This window comes from Rhineura floridana, chromosome 1, assembly GCF_030035675.1.
Source record: "Rhineura floridana isolate rRhiFlo1 chromosome 1, rRhiFlo1.hap2, whole genome shotgun sequence".
NCBI lineage: Eukaryota > Metazoa > Chordata > Lepidosauria > Squamata > Rhineuridae > Rhineura > Rhineura floridana.
Window position 1 is genome coordinate 140,696,024 of NC_084480.1, and position 21,115 is coordinate 140,717,138.

The window sequence follows — 21,115 nt, forward strand, 5'->3', positions numbered from 1 at the left end:
TCCACAATACCCACACTGGTGCAGCTGCACACACAGATAGACCGACAGCAAAGCTCAGTCTATCCAGAGTCCAATGCCTCTTGTGCTTACAAAGGAGATCATCAGTGTCTCACTGAAGTTTAGTATTTTCACAAGCGAAGTGTGATCCCGTTTATTCTCCACACAGGTGAATGCAAGTTTACAGTTGAACAGTCTACTCACTCGAGTAAGGTCTACCTAAGTGTGTAGGTGTGACCTATGTGTTGATAGAGCAGTTTATCTCATGTATGCTATAGCAGGAATAGCCAAGTGGTGACCCACACATCCAAACAGCCCTCCAATGGTTTTACCAAGTTTTAGGGAAGACATAGAAAAAACGCCTGCAGTTTCATACCTGACAAACAAAGGAAATTGTTTCCACAATGTTGTAACACATCCATATTCTACAGTTCAATATGATCTCTTTGGGCTTGTAGACCTTCCCCAGGCTGACAGTGTCTTGAAATGAGAGAACTGGACCACTCAAGGTTTCTGTCCCCAACATTTCCCCCCCTGCCTCCTGCAGGTCCACTCTCCACAGAACTCCCTGAGAATACTATAGAATTAGCAAGTTACTCACTAGGCCTCCATTTGCTGCAGGCTGAGGGGCGGGGGAAGGATAGAGTAAGAGATCTAACTTTGTACGAACTTTGCTTAGAAGGTGCTCATCAGAAAAAAGTACCCCTCTGTAACCATGCCAGAACTCTCAACTCAGCAAAGAAGATGCAAAACGAGACTGACTAAACCTTAACGCAAATAAATTTAAAGCAGAATTGACCTGAATGGCAAAGTTACACTGAATGTCAAAAAGATGCCACTGCATCTAGAGATCACATTGCTGACTGAGTACTGAGCTAGCTTTGATGCTCAACAGAGAGTATTGTGCTCAATTCTTCAGTCTATAAGCAAGACCAATTGCAGGGCAAACAGTGTGCTTCTCTTTACTGTAGAACCAGCCAGTATATTCAAGGGTACATCAAGTCTTCAAGACAGTACATACTGTTATTTAATCCACACACATGAACGTCCAGAATCAACAGGCTTTCAAACATGTGAGAGGTTGTCCATGGCTGGCAAAAAGCACACCCTTCAAAATGGCAGCTATATGAGGCAACACATATTCTATTCAGCCTGCCCCCAAAAAATAAATAAATAAAAAATCAATACAGCAAACCACTGGGCTCACATTTCAAGTCTCAACAAGTGCACCAACCTACCTACCTAATAATTCAATTATGCCAATGGAAGGCACATATACGAGTGAAAAAAGTAATGAAGGAGACAGTGCAAATATATAATTTTAAATGATCAATTTGGAATAAACATTCAAGCCCACTCTTGCCTCCAAGTAGATCATAATAAATAAGACAAGACCATGCAATCCTTAAATTAAAGCCCAAATCTGCTTCCATATTTTTTTTCTGGGGGGGGGGAACTCACATACACCAAAGATTCATTCTAGTCAAACTTTTTTCCATCAACGGGAGCATTTTGACTAAGCAATTGTTGATGCAGTGTAAGGAACGCAGGTGTTGTCAGAAAAAAATGTTTTAATTATTTACAGAATGATTATTGGAATGATTACATAAAATATGGAAGAAAAATGTACACCTCTCACAGAAACAGACGCTGAACACTAAAACACTTTGAATAAGGCAAACAAATAAAAAGAAGAAAAGAAAAATCATAAGGACTACACAGGGAAAAAAGAGAAATGCAAACTGAAGTTGGGTGTTTCTTCAAACGAAGATGAAAAAAAGAATCAGGATTTGAAATGAATGATGTTTCCCATAGCAAATTTTGCCCATGCCAGCAGCCACCATTAAAACAACAGGTGCATACAACCCGATCTAAGATGGCTCAGAACTTTCCACTCTCTGGGCACAAACTTCCTAGTGCTGATGGACCCAAAGTGCCACCTGCGTAATGTTTCAGATGCTATGTCCTACAATACACACCATGTTTGTGAGTGTACAGATTCAAACTGTGCAAGAGCCGGGAAAAGTCCCCCCTCCCTCCTCAATCTAAGGAGTTTACACTAACAGCACTCAAAAGATTCGGTTTTGCTGCAAATACATTTTGAAATCCACCCCCCGTTCAAAAAGGAAGCATCTTAGAAAAGTGATTTTGATCCTTGGTTTTCAAATTCTGACCAGGCGTCATTCAGCTCCATAAATATCATTTTGGCATACTGTTCATAAGGTTGTCCCGTGGCCTGTAAGCAAAAGAGGACAAGGATTACAAGAAGAATAACAAGAATGACCATTTGCAAGGGCCACCTACATTCAAAATCAGCTACCCTGTTCTCAAAGTTCATAACCAGGAAACAAAATGCAAGGGGGTGACCCTATGTTTGTTTTTAAGATTTTTATAGATGTTTTTAGCGTTTTAACGCCTGTTTGCTGCCCTGGGCTCCTGGGAGGAAGGGCAGGATACGAATGTATTATTACTATTAATAATATTGATATTGGTGATACTGATGATGATGATGGGTAGCCTCCCTCTGTTTTTTCATTTTCACTCCAATCATCTGAGCAAAGAGTTGCTCTGAGCTTGGATGTGCTGTCAAGGTGGCACTTCTATGCCTATAACGCAAATGCATGGATGATTCCTTCTGCCCTGCCCTTTCCTGGCTGAAGAGAGTCAGGTCAGAAGCCTTTGCATAGAGGAGACCAAAGCACCCTGCCTATCTCTGATGCATTATTAACTAGGCTCCCTGGAGGACCAGAAAGACACCACATAAGCCTCCCACTACCAACTGAACACTCTTCAGAATGGGGACAGGCTACCCTTCCCTCTACCGGCTGCATTAAAGGAAGGCAGATCTCCTGCTTCCATCAGCAGTAAACGGCTTGAGTGCAGGTAGCGTTACAGGGAAAATCATAGCAATCTTACCCAGTCAGCTCAGGCTATTGCTGGCTGTAAGCTACAGCTGCTTTGTACATGAGCTATAGAGACAAACGATATGCCCGCCTTGTATTTAAGCACTAGCATGGGCACCACAGGCAACCAGGCAAGTACATGGGAGTTCAGTGCAGGCATGAATGGGCTGTCAGAGGAGGAATGGAGCTCTCTGGTCCTCTGCTGTGCCCAGCATAGAAACCAACTGGGCTGCTAGAAGGAAGGAAGCTGCCTCCTTTGCATCCAGCATAGAAATGTGGCTCTCTGTCCAGCCTCTACCAGCCCTCGCCCTCCAGCATTTACTTTTTATTTTTTGCAGGCTGGTACCTCTGGGAGGCTTAGGTGTAAGCTACCAAGTGTGATGTCACAGAAAGGCTCGAGAAATCGTGCCTGGTTGTAATGGATGGCGTGTAAAGGCTGTTTCGCCTGTGTTACAAGCTTCACACATGCCAATTCCTGCAAATAATGCACCTGTTACACGTGCATTAGGACACAGCACGGAAAAAACGACATGATGTGCACACAGCAACCTGAACACACGCAGGATAAACACATGGACTGGCACAGGAACGTGTCCCATGTAAAAACTGCCTCCTTCAAAGGCAAATCCTGTACATGTGCCAATGCCCCCTATAGATCTGGCCCATAAGACCAAACTGGTTTTTCCCTTGTCTTCTTCATCTCCCGCTTTGTGTAACATCTTGCCCGATGAAGAGCTCTGAAGAGCTTGAAAGCTTGCCACAAGTTTGTGACAATTTGCTTAGTCCCCAACTAAGTACTGCCCAACTGTGGATTTTGGAGTCCCCTCCCCTTATAGGACTGTAGCAAGCTTTAACTAGAGAGTTAATGGGCTTTAGATAGGCCAGTGGGGGATTCATCAACAGTTTTGTTAATTTTATTCTCACGTATTGTAATCCTTGCATCTGATCACCACTTTTCTGTTTCTTAAGGTTTTCCCCCAAGATTTATTTACGTATAGTGTGCTTTCGATTTCACTTTTATATTCTTGATGCTTACATCTTTCATACACTAAAATGCATTCACTGGTCGTCTACTGATGCACTTCTAATACATCTTTCCAAATTGACTGTAGTCTCTCAGGTTTTGTTTGATCACCACCCGGTCCACGCAAATTAAGAACCTTACCGACAGCACTATCTTTGCTTTTTTATGGGTCTCAAGCAGGGAAGCCAAAAACCACACTACACTTGAAAGAGAAGAGAACTTCAGGATGAACAGCTAATTAAAAAAAAAATCAGAAAGATGTGCCTCCTTCATTGCAAATATGACAGTGGGAGGCTCTGGTATCCCAAGGGGGAACTTGACACCATGGGTGATAAAACGCTGGGCATAATTCCAGCCAGCCAGCACTGTAGGTTGAAGAAGCTGCAGAAGAAGATGTCGCACAAGTTACACCCCCCTCCCGCCCCCCCTCTTTGCTTCTACCATGGAAGAGAGGAGCAGCCTGCATCAAGGCTGGGCAGACCTTGGCTTGTTCCATCTACTTTGGTAGTGCTTTTTATCACAACCCCAAGATCTACCAGCCAGAGCCAAATGCCAAAGAAAGAAAGACAGGCAGAATTAAAGGTTGCTCCTGAGCACATTTCAAATCTAGGAATTTGTATTCAGTACCAGTTAAACTGAATTCAAAGTCTTTTCACACAAACTCTCTCTCTCTCTCTCTCCTCCTCTCCTCCTGGATGGATTTCCATTTCATCAGCCTCATCTAGGTTAAACAACAACACTGTGTTGTTGCTGCTGTTAAACAATTGGGGAGTCAGAAACTCTTGCTAATCTGCTGTACATCAGCCAGAGTGGTTAGAGTGTCAGACTAGGACTTGGGAGAGCTAGGTTCAAATCCCCACTTGGTCATGAAGCTCGCTGGGTGACCTTGAGCAAGTCAAGTCATGTCACAATCTCTCAGCCTAACCTACCTCACAGGGTTGTTGTGAGGATACAATTGGGAGGGGAAGAAACATGTTTTATGCCACCTTGTGCTCCTTGGAGGAAAGGTGGGATCTAAAGGTAATAAATAAAATCTATCTTCTGCCCTCCCCAGACTACATGTTCTAACAGCTAAGTACAGTTTCAGTCCTTGCTTCTGTTTCCAATTACTGCATAACTATGTTTGTGCTGCTATTTAGTGTCTGATTGGTTTAGAATTATTATATTTGTTAGGCCAGGCTATTGTTCCATTAAAGGCAAAGGAAGGTGGGCAAGGCAGCAGGAAAGCAGGGTGAAGGCAGCGAGAAGCAGCCAGAATAGAGATCTCCTAGCAGCTCAGACCAGTAAGCAACCCAGATACCTGTAGAGGAGCTGGAGGGAAGCACCTAGATTACTCAGGCTTATTGCCATATACAGGCTTCTTTGCTGGTGTGGCTCCTCTCCCTGCAGTTCCCCCCTCTGGCCAAAAGATGGCGATAACAGCACCACCTGGCATCCCTTCAGGTCACCAGTTCAAGACCCACTGCAGGCTCAAGTCCTGGCAAGATTATTGTATTACATGTTCCATTGTGCGTTATTTTGGACATTAGCAATGCCTCCTACAGGCTCCAGCTGATCTGTTCTTCAAAAATACCTACCTGTTCCCTAGTGAATGGAAGAGAGAGCACTTAGTGTCTGGAATGATCTTCAGGCATAGTGAAGTAATTTGGCACTAACAATTTGACAGCCAGCCACAAATACTTACTTTATCTGGATGAACGACAAGCACTGCCTTCCTATAGTACTTCTTGACTTGTTCTGGGGTAACCAGATCTGCCATGCCAACCGGTTTCCATTTGGTCTCACCTTCCCAAAGGACAGCCTGAAGAGTAGATAATAACGCCCTTATATTCCTCTCTTTTCCATCAATCCAATCTAGAAGCTAGAGAGAGAAAAGGGAAAAGTTCAAACAAGCGGAAACCCCACCACCACCACTTAACATTCAATCTATCTGAAAGGGTCCATTTGCCCATTTTGCCAGTAAAGAATATGTAAACGATTATCACCCAAAAACTTTCATATAAGAATATTTCATGCAAGCTTTCACACAGCTGCTGGTCTGGTTGCCTGTGAGGAGTGACAATCACTTCCAGTGCCTAGGCAGAGAAGCTTTTAAAAACTGGAAAAGGGTGGGATTCATATCTACCTACCTTTTAGGCTGCCATGTGCAGTTAGGGGATTAACATATATAATGTTTAGAGAGGCAGGGGAGCAAGAATACTGGAGGGCTAGGAACTTTTGTAGATGTATCTCCAGGCCTCTCTATGTGGCCCCCAGTCCTCTCTCCAGGCCACCCTCCCCCATCCCCAGCCTGCTTTGCACTCTCCTTGACTGTTTTTGCCTGGCTGGAATTTGCCCTTGAACTCTGTGAATGCCTCTTGATTACCTGGATGGAAGACAGGGACAGATGTGTGTGTGTGTGTGTGTGCAGAAATGTGCCCACCGTGCAAAAGTAAAAATATCACATTTGTGCTCCGACCACTTTTGCCTCTAGTCCTGCCTACCACTGGCATGTGCCCCCCCCAAAGGTCAGCCAGAAGGGAAAGTGGCCCTCGGGCTGACTTCTCTGATATTTGTGAACGAGCAATAGGCCTTTGATCCAATTAGGCAGTTTCCTTTGAAGGGGACCCCCAAGCTCCTTCACCCATTCACTTTGTGAAGCTGTGGAACCATCTGTCCCTCCTCCCTCCAAAAAAACTACCAATAAAGCACCAGTGGGGAAGCTCTCTCTAGCAACAGCTCTGGGTATACCACAGAGCATTAAAAAAGGGAGAAGGAGAGGGAGAAATCAGGGTTGGGGTCCTTAAATTTAGTATCAAGAGTTGTGTTTGAAATGTGGGAAGGCCAAGGGCAGGTATTTACTGTAGGATCTTTGGCCTTGAAAACGTGAGTTACAACCACCTCCCATCCTGCAGCACACTCATTTGCCAGTCCTGCTACTACCCAATACACAGAGATTTTATACGTTTTCCCTCTTTATCATCTCACCTGTTGGGCAAAACCTTTAACTTAGGAAGCTGAGTGATATACCACCACACCCTTGGTCACCAAGTCTGGTGTTATCTACTCCGACTGGCAGATGCTCTTTTTCACCTAAAGATCTTTTTAAGTGGAGATGTCAGGACTGAACCTGGGACCTTCTGCAAGTGAAACATGTGCTCTCCCAGTGAGGTACAGCCGCATATAGGGCCAATGGGGGGAGGGGGTCATTTGGCCTGGGCATCAAGCTCAAAGTGGGCCTCACATTTAGATACCAGTTAATTTTTTGGCATTTCACAATTTGTTTTTAATGTGCATCAGACCAAAACGCAGCATGCTGCCTCAGCTTAAGAGTTGCACATTCAAGCAAGTAAAAGATCTAATTTTTTTTGTTAACCTCTATAGATTTTGTCGTATTAAAGAGTTTAAAAAGTTCATAAATATTAATAATATATATCAGTTCTGATGGCACAAGATTAGACTGTGATGAACATGTCCTCTCAGGTCAGCTGATCATATGAACAAACCACCTGTGTGGGTTTTCTTAGTGCTTCATTTTGTTTTTGTGTGTTGCTGTTTTTTTGTTTTTTGGCTTGGGGGGTATCTCAAAAGCTGAAAGTGGCCCAGGCCTCTCTGGATCTCACAAGGGGTTTGGCTCCATACTTTCCCCTTACAACCAAGGGCAATAAACCCTTCCCTTCCTCCTCCACTGTATATTGCAGGCCTCTGCATTTCAGACAACATACAGCATCCTTGCAGACTCCCAATACACATTCAGAAGAGGCAGCATGAGAACCATCCAGTATAAAAACAGCAAACCTTTAATTTTAGAGGATCCATATCTTTAGACATTTCTTGCTTTCTCATCTCAGCAATGGTCTTTGGTCCTTTTCTGTCAGATTTGGATGAAAACCCTTGATTCGACAAAAGATCCTCAAAATCGTTTTCTGAAACTTTGGGTTTTTGTCCTAGTAAATGAGATAAGAACTGTGAACTTCCCTGTTCACTGAAAAGTGATACAGAAGTGAAAAAGTCTTAATTGTATCTTTGTAACAATAAGCTACCAATGTCATATTTAAACTCATCCATCCACCATCACTTGGGAACATGTTACACATTGACACTGCAATCCAAAACATGTTTGTTCACAAGTAAATCTCATTTTCTTCAACTGGGCTTGCTCCCTTGTAAGTGTCTTTAGCACTTTAGCCCTTCCAATGCAATCTCAGCATAGATTTCCCCTTTATGTACATGCCAATGAGCTTTACAGACCAACACAGCGACTAACCATCCACTGCCTACAATACACCGAGACAGGGCAGGTGTAACATGGCAGCTAACCTTGTGAGCTGGGAAATCTTGATTCAAATCTCCTCTCAGCTGTGGACTCACTAGGTAGAATCAAGCTAAGCCACTATTCTTATCTGTTTATTCTCTCAGCCCCACATCTGTAACATGGGGAGGATAAGAAATTGATTCCAGTGTAGGGGATAAAGGAATACTGGATTTGGACTGGTTCTCACTGAGCTATGAAGCTGATCTGGGGATCTTGGACCAATCACTATGAAGCATGCATTCACCAACAGAGAACCCTTCAGCACTAGGTAATCTATTATCTCTTCTCCAAAGCACGCGATGGATTATGATGATTTTGCTGTAAACTGATGGAATAGTTTTTGCTGCTGTTTTATTGGGTTTGTTATATACATCATCGTATGGCTTTTATTGTAACACATTGTTCTTTTTTCTGATTTTATGTCATGCTTTACACTTTTAAATTTCATAAGCCACTGGTAGGCTGTTATGTCAAGCAACTAGTAAATCCTCACCCTCAGGTCAACCATTTGGGACTTACCAAAGCCAGGGGCCCTGATGCCTCTCTCTTCCCGTCCTCCAATGACACTGAAATTCACAGTATAGTTCGGTTTCGGCTGCACGCTCGGCTTGGCTTGTTCTGGTGCCTTTGGCTGTGACTGGGGTTGCCACGATGCATTTGTAGTTGGCAGCTTGCTTGCCTGCCACTGATTCCCTGCTTTCTGAGATGGAGTGTTCTTTGGAGCAAAACTGCCAGCTGAGAATCCGCCACTAGATGCACCTGGACAACAAGGGACAGGGCTTTACTTTTTAATATAAGAGAAATGCTGTTTTCTTTAAACCAGTGAGCACAAAAGGAGCTAAGGACGTGGTGTCCCCAAACACCACTGTTTAAAAAGTGCATCATGAGGCAAAAACTTAGCACTGAAGCATGTCTGCATCTCCTGCAATAAAAATGGGGAGCCTGTGGCCCTCCAGATGTTGCTGGACTATGACTCCTATCTCACCTCCCCAGTGGCCATGCTGATGGGAATGGGAGTCCAACCATATATGGAAGGCCACAGGTTTCCCATCATTGCCTGATACCTACCCACACAGTAGTTCTAGAGAGCAAATCCTTCAATTACTTCTCAGATATGCTCATACCTGCCAAGTAACCAAGTTTAGACACCTGGATGCAAAATATGCCACTCAACTTCAGCCTTCTATGCAGATCTGTCCGATCCACCCTTCTTGCACATCTGGCTTTTGTGCAAAACCAAACACGCAAAAGACTCAAAGCATGTATTCACAGGTTTAAAAGCCTTGTACAAAAGCCTACAAGCATTAAAATCGACACCTAACACTCAGAACTGAACATGCCTTGGGTATGGCTGCTCTTGGAGAGTGATGAGATGGCCATATAGCCCAGTAGGAGGAGCAATCAGAGGGACACACTACTGAGCATGTTTATAATTGCATTTGTACCCCATCTTACCTCCAAGGTGGCCTACATGGCTCTCCCCTTCTTCATTTAATCCTCACAACCACCTTGTAAGCTTCATGGCTGAGTGGAAATTTGAACCCTGGTTAGTCCGACACTCTAACCACTAAACCACACTGACCCAGTAAATTGAAAGGAAACAAAAACCAAACAAAATGAGAGGAAGGACTATCTTTTGCTTCAAAATGACTTTTTTTAAAAAAAAATTCAGACCACCACCAGCATTTTAACACATTATCCACCCTAAACGTACAGGATATTCACACTGTAGGCATTTTTCCTTTTATTGATCAACACTTACCTGGAAGGCCAGTTCTCAGGTTAGCAAGGTCAGCAAAAGGGTCAAAGTTCTGTGATTTTGCTTGACTAAACGAAAGGCCCGAAGAGACATTCGTGGACCCTCCTGTCGTAAAAGCTGGACCTGCGTAATAAGACACAATTGATACGCTGTACAAAATGTCACATGGGTGGTTGCAAATACTGCTATGTTCTTATGCTTATTTAGCATCTCCAGTCAAAGGATAAAATACGCTTTTACATCTTTGAGATTGCAGTTCATGACTAGGATGCTTTACGTGAGATGAATAATATTAGTTATGAATCTGCTAATACTAATAAAATACTACTACTACTACTAATAATAATAAATTACTACTACTATTACTACATTTATATCCCACCTTTTCTCCAAAGAGCTCACTTGTTTCCCTCTCATTTTATCCTCACAACAATTCCGTGAGGTAAGTTAGGCTGTCAGGCTGTGACGGGCCCAAGGTCACCCAGTGAGCTTCATAGCCATACTGGCTGAAGACAATTTGTACAATTAGCCAAAAAAAGGGGAGGGATAAGTGGACTATGTTCAGACAGAAGCTTAGTTCACAAAAATTTGTTGACATACAAATATACTGGCACGTTGATTAGTTGTTTGTTTACTATAAAGATAAATGAACATATATTACAAGGGGTATCTCTACATTTACTCTTGGGGTGCATCAAGGGAAAGTTCTGTAAATAAAAAACTTTATTGATTGTGCATATCACATCTTGATTCCTTTTATTTTGTTCTGTTTTAGTAACTGAAGTATGATGCAAGTGTTATGCATAATCGTATGATTCTCACGTATACTGCTGTTTAATGTTAGAACCACAGTGGTTGGAGTGGGCAGTCAATTAAAAAAAATACCCAGTCCCATCACAGCTAGCCTGATGGCAGGAGTAATGATAATGCAGCGCACACAAAATATGGACTGTGGATTCTGGGTCCAGATCGCACTCTGCTAATTGCCCATCTCTTCTGTATATTTGAACTCCTTCCTATCTGGAGTTGACTACAAGAGCCCTCAAGCCCTTTCCAGCTCTAAATTTTTTTGCAAAGCTTTTAAGAAGTCCTGTTCTTGGTCTTCTTTATTCAATATTATACAACCACCATTTACATGGAAGTCCCAGGCTATGGCCGGAAGGCACATGAAGCCAGAGCCCTGCTGAAGCTAAGCAGGTTCAGGGCCAGTCAGTGCCTGGATGGGAGACTGCCTGGGAACCATATGTAAACTGCGTTGGGTTTCTATCATGAAAAGAAAGGCAGGGTATATATGTAATAAATAAATAATAAATCTGCACACGCCCTGTTTATTTTAGTGGGACTGGCACATCAGCAACTTGAAGACACAAAGGGCCGTAGCTCAGAGGTAGACCTTCTGCTTTGCATGCCCATCGCCCATCCCCAGCATCTCCAGGTAGGGTTGGGGCAGAATCCTATCCGAAACCCTGGAAAGCCACTGCCAGTCAGTACATACAATACTGAGCTAGATGGACTAATGGTTTGACACAGGTATAAGGCAGCATCCTGTTCCTATGTTGTTTTATGAAAATCCAAGACCATTATATAGCAAAGTGTTTCACATATACATCATATTTTTGTTGTTGGTACATACTTTTATTTGGTAGCTGAAATGTAAGTACCCCCCCCGCCTGCACAATACCTTCCAAAGTGGACTTCTTAGTTGGTGCGGGTGCTGCAGGGCTTATTGCTGGGGCTTCTGCCCACGAATCCCAGCCGCCTAGAAGATCAGGCTGGCTTGCAGAGGAAGCCATTTTAGGTGGGTCTGGGGCCAAATTTCCTAGAAGAATGCAAACCAAAATGCATGAATAAGGTGAAAGCATGCAAAGAACTCTGCATGAGCTTAACAATGCATAGATTAAAATGCAGCAACGATACTGGACTTCTTAAAAGTTCTCTCTTGGATATGAAGACATTTATTTACACAATTACTGTAGACATAAAGACATCTGTTAACAGTAGTTGCTGTAAATCCATTTCCACACTCACGGAGAAACAGGAACTCTGGAAGGAGCCTGTGCTGCAGTCAGACATAGAAATCAACTATGGTTTAAGTGCAGTGATGGGAAACCTGTGGCCTTCCAGAAGCTGCTGGACTACAACTCCCATCATCCCCAACCACAGGCCATGCTGGTTGCTGCTGTTGGGGGTTGGAGTCCAACAACTTCTAGAAGGCAACAGGTTCCACATTTATGGTTTAACATTACAAGAAAAAGTCTAACCTTCCCCAGGGTCACACATCTCCCTCCCTCTTTTCTTGTATGGCATGGCCATGAAAAGGAGTCTGGAAGTTTCTGTTTCTGTTTTAGATTAAACCACAGCTTGTTGCATCATCCAAATCCTAAACTATGATTAAATTCAAAATAAGCCAGCTTCATGTACTATATATATTTTGCAAAACTGTTTGTTCATTATGCAATTGGACAACTTTTAACATATAATAACCGAATTGTGCATGATGGTCCCCAAGATCAAGGAGCAGGTTTTCATCTATATTTGGATACAATAGGACACCATTTTGAATCAAGAGGGCAGGCTGAACCTTTCAACACAGCACAGTTTTTTTGGTTTCTTGGAATTCCGGAGCAACGGTGGGTACAAGGCTGCTAGTAAGCGATGGTGTAAAGGTGGCTTGTTTCCACTAACTATAATTAAGATTAACTACAGTTTGGCTGTGTTTGGATGACAAGACAACTTATAGTTCATAAAAAAACAGAAGTAAACTTCTAAACTCCTCTACACAGACATGCTGGAAGAGGAAACACAAGGCTGGGGCTAGCTGCAGCTCCATCTAGTAATGCTAAACTATGGTTTAATGTTACATCCAATCCAAACCAATATCAGTTACATGAAAATATTTAATAAGATTCTTATTATGGTGTCTGTGCCCTGACTTTCTTTGTGGAAAGGGGTAGGCTAAGAATCAGCGATTTCCCAAAAGTCACACAGTGAATTTCATGACCAAGTTGGGACATGAAGCCCCCCCATTTCCCACGTACAAAATCACACACACCTATATCTTCCTGGCTCAATGTCAATTTCTCTTCTGAATGGTAACTGTGTGAAAAATATGTTAACTTCACCAGCATATAATGCTGGCCCTGTCAGCCTGAAGCAGGATGAAATGATTTTGACTTCTATTTTGATAATCCAGATTGCGAGGGGTGAAAACTAGAATTCGAAATCTCACTCATGCCACAGGACAACCCAAGATTCACAAAGCTAAAGTAAAAGCACATGCCATCCTTCTAGTCAGCCAAGGCATCTTGGAGCTGTAGCAGGAGCGCTGGACTAGTCAAATAGTTAATTTGCTTCCCTTTGGAGAAATTGCTGAAGTAGGTAAATTGTAGTCTTAACACCAAAGAAACAGCCAATATGTACTATGCATTCCTTGAGAATTTCCCAAGGTCCCAGGGAGCATTCCCTTTACTACCCCCTTTCAGACACTGACTGATGGAGAGGTGTCATGCTTAATAAGCAGATCAACCACTTGGTATTTTCATGGCGTCGTTCTAAATATAGGCTAACTAGTAATAGTAAAGATGACCAAGGTGGGGAATTAAAGAGTTTAATCAAATCGTAAATGGTGTGAAGAGAAATGTTTCATCCTCTCAGGATGCTGGACTGGATGGGCCTTTGGTCTGATCCAGCAGAGCTAGTTTATCGAATTCAGTACTGGACGGTGAGGAACCCCACCACTAGCTTAGATGGTTACAAAGATTAGACCTCTTCATGAATTTGTCTATCAAAAGCTATTTAGCCACAGCATTTAAAAAGAGCCCTACATAGAAGCAATGTGCCGCTGAATTCTAGGGGGCCAAAGAAAGCGATGTCCTCCCTTCCCGGAGGAAATGTGGTTGGTCACCATTTGACTAGATGAACATCCATCCATCCATCCATCCATCCATCCATCTACTACCCACCCACCCACCCGTCCGTCCGTCCGTCCGTCCGTCCGTCCGTCCGTCCGTCCGTCCGTCCGTCCGTCCGTCCGTCCGTCCGTCCGTCCGTCCGTCCGTCCGTCCGTCCGTCCGTCCGTCCATCCATCCATCCATCCATCCATCCATCCATCCATCGCATTTGTATACCGCCCCATAGCCGAAGCTCTCTGGGCAGTTTACAACAATTAAAAACATTAAAAACAAATATACAAATATAAAAACACATTTTAAAAAACAATTTAAAAACACATGCTAAAATGTCTGGGAGAAGAGGAAAGTCTTGACCTGGCGCCAAAAAGATAACAGTGTTGGTGCCAGGCGCACCTCGCCAGAAACATCATTCCATAATTTGGGGGCCACCACCAGCTGGGAGAGGATCTTATTTTGTGCTCTTAGTTGCAACACTAAATGTAAACCGGCCAAGCTAGCTCAAACATTCTGCCATATACCTCAAGGAGATTCCACAAGCCAAAATACCCATCCTCTATTCTTCTTCAGGATCTGACAGTATGGAGGCTGAATGATAAGATATGGCAGCTAGTAACCAGCTGCAAATGGACTAGTTCTTAATGTATTCCCATAGTCTTCCTTTAAAAAAGATTAAGCAGTCTTACCTGTAGAGCATTTGCTTTATTAGAACACTAAATTAGCAATGTGAAACATTTTTCTAAATCTCAGCTACCAATAAAAGCTTTCATTGCATTCTCAAAAAAATAAGCTGCAGCTGCAGCTAAATCTATAACTTCACTCAAAATAGTACAAGCCAAATCTGTACACTAATTGTGGCTCAGTTCTAAAATTATTTACCGGACATTCAAGATGCTTCGTATCTATTTAGAAGGTGTTTTTACCCAATAAACACTAAAATGCAATTTAGCCGTGCTATGTCTTAATGTTCATCTGGTATACAAGCATTACATCATGGCCTACAGCACTATAGATCTAGACCCCATAACTAGCTAAGTCCCCCTTCCCTGCTCGTCTCTAATGTTCCAAGGGTTCCCAGGACATTAATGCGGCTGAGCAGATGCAGTGGGTGCCTTATCACTCTGTGTGACCAGCTATAAGTTCTACGTGGTCAACCAAGACATGTGGTAAAATTCAGAGCATTGCTGCTTTGATAGGCAAGGAATTTTGAGGTGACCATGGGAGACTTTAGGAACATAGGAAACTGCCTTCAATTGAGTCAGCCCACTGGCCCATCTGACTCAGTATTGTCTACACTGACTGGCAGCAGCTCTCCAGGGTTTCAGGCAGGAACTTTTCCTGCCCTACCTGGAGACACCAGGGATTGAACTTGGGATCTTCTGCATGGAAGTCAGATGTTCTACAGATATTCTGCCAATGAGCTATGGTCCCTCCCCTGCTTAAGACTTAAGATTACAGCGAGCCCTAAAGCAATCACAGCCGCAGCACTTAAACACAAAGCATTGGAGTTAGTTGTGTTGTTCCAGTGCCAGACACAATACACTGGATAAAATAAGGTTACCAGTTCCTGGTTTTACAGAGTTGCTGTGCCTTGTATGGCTGAGATTCAGCCGGAAGAGCTTTTAGTCTGGATGCTGCTGTGATGAGACATCAGACTTGTGAAGTTCTCCTTCCACTATCAAAGGCCCAGAACTCTATCACAGTTGACAGAATCAGTGATGAAACTGTCAGAAACCCAGGAGAGAGGGAGGATCTGCAAGCGAGCTGCAAGAAGAAAGCTTTCAAGCAGTTTTCACCTACTTTACAACAGAGGTGGGCAGCCTTCAGGCTTTATAGAACACAAAGTCTAACATGTAGCCAGCCACTCCTGCTCTTGAAGGAAGATTTAATAAAATAACTACCTAGACTACCTAGACATTTTCATTAAACTGATGTAAAATATCGATTTGTGGTACGAATCACACAACTGCTGTTCATTGCTAAAATCGGTATGTGTAAAGAGATTCATTAAGAGAAGACAATGCATGTTACGTTTTATGCTATAAGTCTCAACAACAGAAATCCCAGTTGCCACTGTACCAATAGATTGCCTGCGGGGCCTTAACACAGCCCTGCACTCACATCTTTAAACTGTCTAATTAAAGATGACAACCAGGACTTCCTAAGAATCAAGATACATGTTCAGCATGACATAAGATTTAAGCTTGTCTAAGACACATACTATCTCTTCATTATCCAGCTGTCACCATCTAGAAAAAGTACGATTCTATTTAGAATTTGCCTCCTTGCATTCACCACCTTAGGACTCCTTTTGCTTCTTCCGCAGAAACACAAACTTGGCAGCCAGTCTTTCAAGAGCACTCATCACTGAAAATCTAGAGCACTCTCCAATGAAAATATATCACTAAACACAATAATCCTGAACCTCTCTTGACCACTCCTCCAAATGCAACAGGACCTGTCAGATTCCATAACAGTGGGTACGTCTACCCTTGCCCTTGAGAGCAGACAGCAACTACAACTAATTATTATTATGGCATAGCCAGCTCCTCAGGGCTACAGATAATCATTGTACCATGCCACTATAATCTCCAGCCTAAGGATTCCAGACTGAAGAGCTAGGAAAGATCTCCACTTGAGACCTTGGAAAACCACTACCATAATATGGAACAGACAATATTCAGCTACATGATCTGATTCAACAAAAAAATGAAAATGGACTGCCTTCAAGTCGATTCCGACTTATGGCGACCCTATGAATAGGGTTTTCATGGTAAGCGGTATTCAGAGGGGGTTTACCATTGCCTTCCACCACATTCAACAAAAGGCAGCCATAAATAATAAGTAATGAATAGGGAATGTGCGTAAGCAGAATTTTGTACAGGGCTCATTCAATACTAGTCCAACACATATGAGAACGTGCAAACACTTGACAGCATATATCAAGAATTTTGTAGACTGCCCAGGCAATATGCGTAAGTCTCCAAGTGATGTCAAAGAAATGTGAATTCATCTTTAGGATTTCACACACTGTCCAGTCAATGAGAGCTTCCATTATAACTTCCACACTGCACAATATAATTTCTATCATTTATATTTTTAATATACAAACACACAAACACATATACACTATATTTTCTTGCCAGATGTTCGCACTGGAAAACATTTCCTTTTTGAAACAGGATTACGTGCAACAGTTTTCAAAGCTTACAGGCATGAACAGATTACTGACAACAGTATCAGACAATATTAATTTTTGTAAATACTCAACAGGAGCCTAGGATGTGGTTAGCAGATAAATCTGTGCTGAAAGAATGTGTGGAACATTCACTAGAGGTGTATAAGATTATGACAGTGGAGAGAGAAGTTCTTCTCCCTCTCTGAAACTAAATGTTGGAAGATTCATGACAGAGAAAAGAAAGAACTTCATCTCACAGTGCATAGTTAAACTATGGAATTCACTCCCACAAGCTGCAATGAAGGCCACCAAACTGGATGGCTTTAAAAGAGCCAAATTCATGGAGAACAAAGGCAGCCAGTAGCTACTAGCCATGATAACCATGTTCTGCCTCCACTGGGTGAATAGGAAGAGAATGCCTCTGAATACCAGTTGCTGGAAACTGCAGGAGAGGAGAGTGCTTTTGCACTCAGGTTCCGCTTGGGGGCTTCCCACAGGCACCTGATTGGCCACTGTGAGAACAGGATGTTGAACTAGCTGGGCTTTGGTCTGATTCCACAGGGCCCTCATTATGTTTTAATCTTCACTTATTTGTTGCAATAGAAAAACTGCAGTTATAAAATACTGAGTTGCACATTTCTGAAAACATAGTCTAATAAAAAAAAGCATTTTAAAAAGACGGTATAGTAATTGTTTAAAAACTTTTATCACTAAAACGGTATGACTTAACAACAAACATGTATATATTATTGAAGGCGAGATTTCAGAACTGCACCATACATTTCAGTTCATGACAACTACTTATTACAACAGGCTTAGCTACTGAGAATACAGCTGCATTATATGTTTATCTGCTTGCACTTGTATTCATTTGGGCAGATTTTTGTTTTGCAACAGCCTCTCCCAACCTGATATCCCAACCCCGACATTCTGGACTGAAGCTCTCATCAGCCTCAGCCAGTGTGGCCAACAGTAAGAGATATTGGGAGCTCTGGACCAAAAAAATCTGGAAGGTACCAAGTTGGGGAAGGCTGCTTCACAGAATCATGGCTAATATTGCTGACTACCCAACAATAAGCACAGCTTGGATATTTCATTCAAACCTTGCTCAATGGGAGTTCTATGTGTTTTTTTAAGGACTAAAAAATGGTTGCCACTTAAAAGTTGGTTCAGTTTTTTCCTCCTGGCTGGTATCCTGTCCATCTTCAATTGACATGGCCACAGCTGACTATTTCAGCCATCACTTCTGCCCCAATTAAATGGGATACTATAGCCTTACTGAAATTACCAAACACTGCCTTGTGGAAAGGAAATATCTTCAGTGTTTTCTCATGCTCCTCCAAAGCTGTCACACCAAAAAAAAAAAAATCATTCTGCTTACAGAATTTTTAATTTTTTTAAGAACACAGAGGTTACGTGGGACAGTGCATCCGCACCCTTCTTTTTTGGCAAGTTCACCACCACAAATGGCACATGCCAATTTGTACTCTGAACACCTATGGGGATTCCCACGTTCTCTTTGACAAACATGGTATTTTGCATCAGTCATCATTTTAGGTGCCACATCCATTGGTATTTTCTGTGTTTTAGTTATCATGACACATCGGGTTAAGTGATCCTATGAACAAGACAGAATAAGCACTCTCAATTCTGCATATCTATGATGTCAACCTGGCAATGTCAATTCACTTCTGAAAACCTTGGTTTCACAGTCAGACAAGCAGAGAACGTTTGTTGGGATGGCACACTGAGGTCTGAATGGATGACGGTTCAGCTATTGTTTTTTATGTTTGTTTAATCCATGCATGGTCAATGGAACAGAGGAAGTTGTCTTACACCGAATCAGACCACTGGTCCCATGTAGCTCAGGGGCTGCCAAGGTGGTGCCCTCGAGATCTTCCCCTGGTGCCCACAAAGCCTTTGAACCACCACCACCCTCATTGGTCATGAGGTAGTGAAGGTGGTTACCTTTTTCTTCCTTAAAAAGTACATTGAGCTGAAGGAGCAAGCTGGAAGGCTGATATTCTTTCCCATTTCCACGTTTAGCTGTGCATGCTTTCCAAGGTTCAATTACCTGTGAAGGATCTGAATTTTATAGACAGGTCCCTCACAAAAGCAACATGTCTCTCTGTGTGCTTTCTTCCTGTCTCTTGGTGAGGGAGGTGAGAAGCGACCCGAGGGGTGCTGCCCAAAATACTCACTCAAAACTCCAAATGTGTCTGTGGGCCTAAAAAGGTTGGTGGCCACTGATCTAGCTCAGTACTGTCCACACTGACTGGCAGCAACTCTCTCAAGGTTTCAGACATGGGTCTTTTCTAGTCCTACCTGAAGATGCCAGGGACTGAACCCAAGATTTTTTTGTATGCAAAGCATGTGCTCTATCACTGAGCCATGCCCTTACTCAACTTTTCTTATCTTGACTGGGAATTCATCTAGGCTGTGGAGGTAAGAGCACCAAATCCCCACCTCTAGCGAGTGCTCAACTGTATTTTATGTCTGTGCAAAGTGAAGTACATCTCTGTCCCCAGAGAATCAAAGATACTTTTTGCTCCTGTGCTGCAGACAAAAAGTCATACCTTTTCAAGCTCCTGCAGTCTATAGGATTGCTTCTGACATATCTTGCTTTCAGTTCTTTTAATTTCAAAAAGTTATAGTTTCCTCTAATGGGCCTTTGAAACAAACTGCTTTAGTGTTTGCCCATATAAGGTTTGCTTAGTTTGTCATAAAAATTTGCCTTAGTGACACTGTTGGATATAACCGGTACAAAATTCCTCATTTATGTTGTCAATCTACATTCCCTGACGTAAAAAGGCCACAATGGATCAGGCTAAAGGGCCATCTAGTCCATCATTCTGTTCTCACAGTAGCCAACCAGTTGCCTATGGTTGATGTCACATGGACATCTCTTGGACTGAACGTGTATTAACTGATAAACACATGATGTCCCTATGATGAATTCACATTCCATTCTCCAGCATCACTTACAGACTATATGCATATCTTCCAGGTGTGTACAGTTCCCTGCTTAGGCACATTCTACAATGAGTCTAAAATTATGTATACTGGCACGAATCCCTTTTCATGATGCCATTATGTGCATATCCTCCATGAAGTCTAGTGAATGTGCCCCCCCCCAAAAAAATTAAAATTGCTAACTGCTCTCAACCTTTCTGGATTCTCACAAGTCCAATATATAAGTCATCATTAGATGGCACAATATTAAACTGCTGTCAACTGCAAGATTTCCCACATGGCTTAAAAACCACATCTTCTACAACAAACAGACAAAAACACACCACTCTCTAAATATTTCACTCAAGCTAATTCCCTCTCTTCACAATCACACAAAAAGACAAACAGCTTTTGCTCCAGTACCCATGGTGTTGATCCAATGGCATGTTCTGGCTCCTTCCAACAATATTTTGAATAACCATTCATCTAGTCGCTTATGGCAAGCAACCACCACCACTAGGTGACCAGGCAGAGATGCTTTACAAATGTTGTCTTCCAGGTTAAAAGCTATTAATGTGTAAAGAGGCAGTATAAACTCTAAAAAAAAAAAAAAAAAAAAAGCAGGATAGTAACAAGTAGTGGACTTGTCTGCAAGACTGTCCTTTAGAGATCATCTCCCACTACTCAAAAAGAAGTAGCATATTTTAACATTAAGCTACACACAGGCTCAGATCAGCACAGAGTTCTATTGTAGAATTTTGCCCTTATAAAGCTATACATGGCACAGGACAAGAACTACACACGCAGGCAAAGACTCCAGTGTTTCTATCACAGCAGCGTCCATGGCTGAAGAGGCAAGCCTTTTCCTCCAAGGGACTTTCTGGATGCATATGTTGAGTTCTATCACTCTATCCGTACCAACACCCTGCTAGGTAGGTTAAACTTAAGACATGCTACCCAGTAAGCTTTGTTGCTGAATAAGGACTTGGATCGTGATTTCCGACATCTCAATCGAACACTGAAGCTGCCAGATCATATTGACTTTCAGCATTATTGATTTGCATTCAATGGCCAGTGGCTTCTTGGCAGTGAGAAGTTAT

General features: G+C 42.6%; 1 protein-coding gene across 4 annotated transcripts in view; it reads right to left on the bottom strand.

The window, feature by feature from the left end:
* Window positions 1-1,550: 1,550 nt before the first annotated feature.
* The window catches only part of GAK (cyclin G associated kinase), a 98,332-nt gene continuing 78,767 nt past the window's right edge, over window positions 1,551-21,115 (bottom strand). For all 4 annotated transcript variants that reach the window (XM_061634096.1, XM_061634105.1, XM_061634088.1 and 1 more), the window contains 6 exons: window positions 11,659-11,796; window positions 9,981-10,100; window positions 8,738-8,977; window positions 7,702-7,850; window positions 5,609-5,785; window positions 1,551-2,233 (listed from right to left, as the gene is read on the bottom strand). In XM_061634096.1, the coding sequence (XP_061490080.1) occupies window positions 2,132-2,233; window positions 5,609-5,785; window positions 7,702-7,850; window positions 8,738-8,977; window positions 9,981-10,100; window positions 11,659-11,796 (926 nt within the window). In that variant the 3' untranslated portion in view covers window positions 1,551-2,131. The remainder of the gene's footprint in view (window positions 2,234-5,608; window positions 5,786-7,701; window positions 7,851-8,737; window positions 8,978-9,980; window positions 10,101-11,658; window positions 11,797-21,115) is intronic.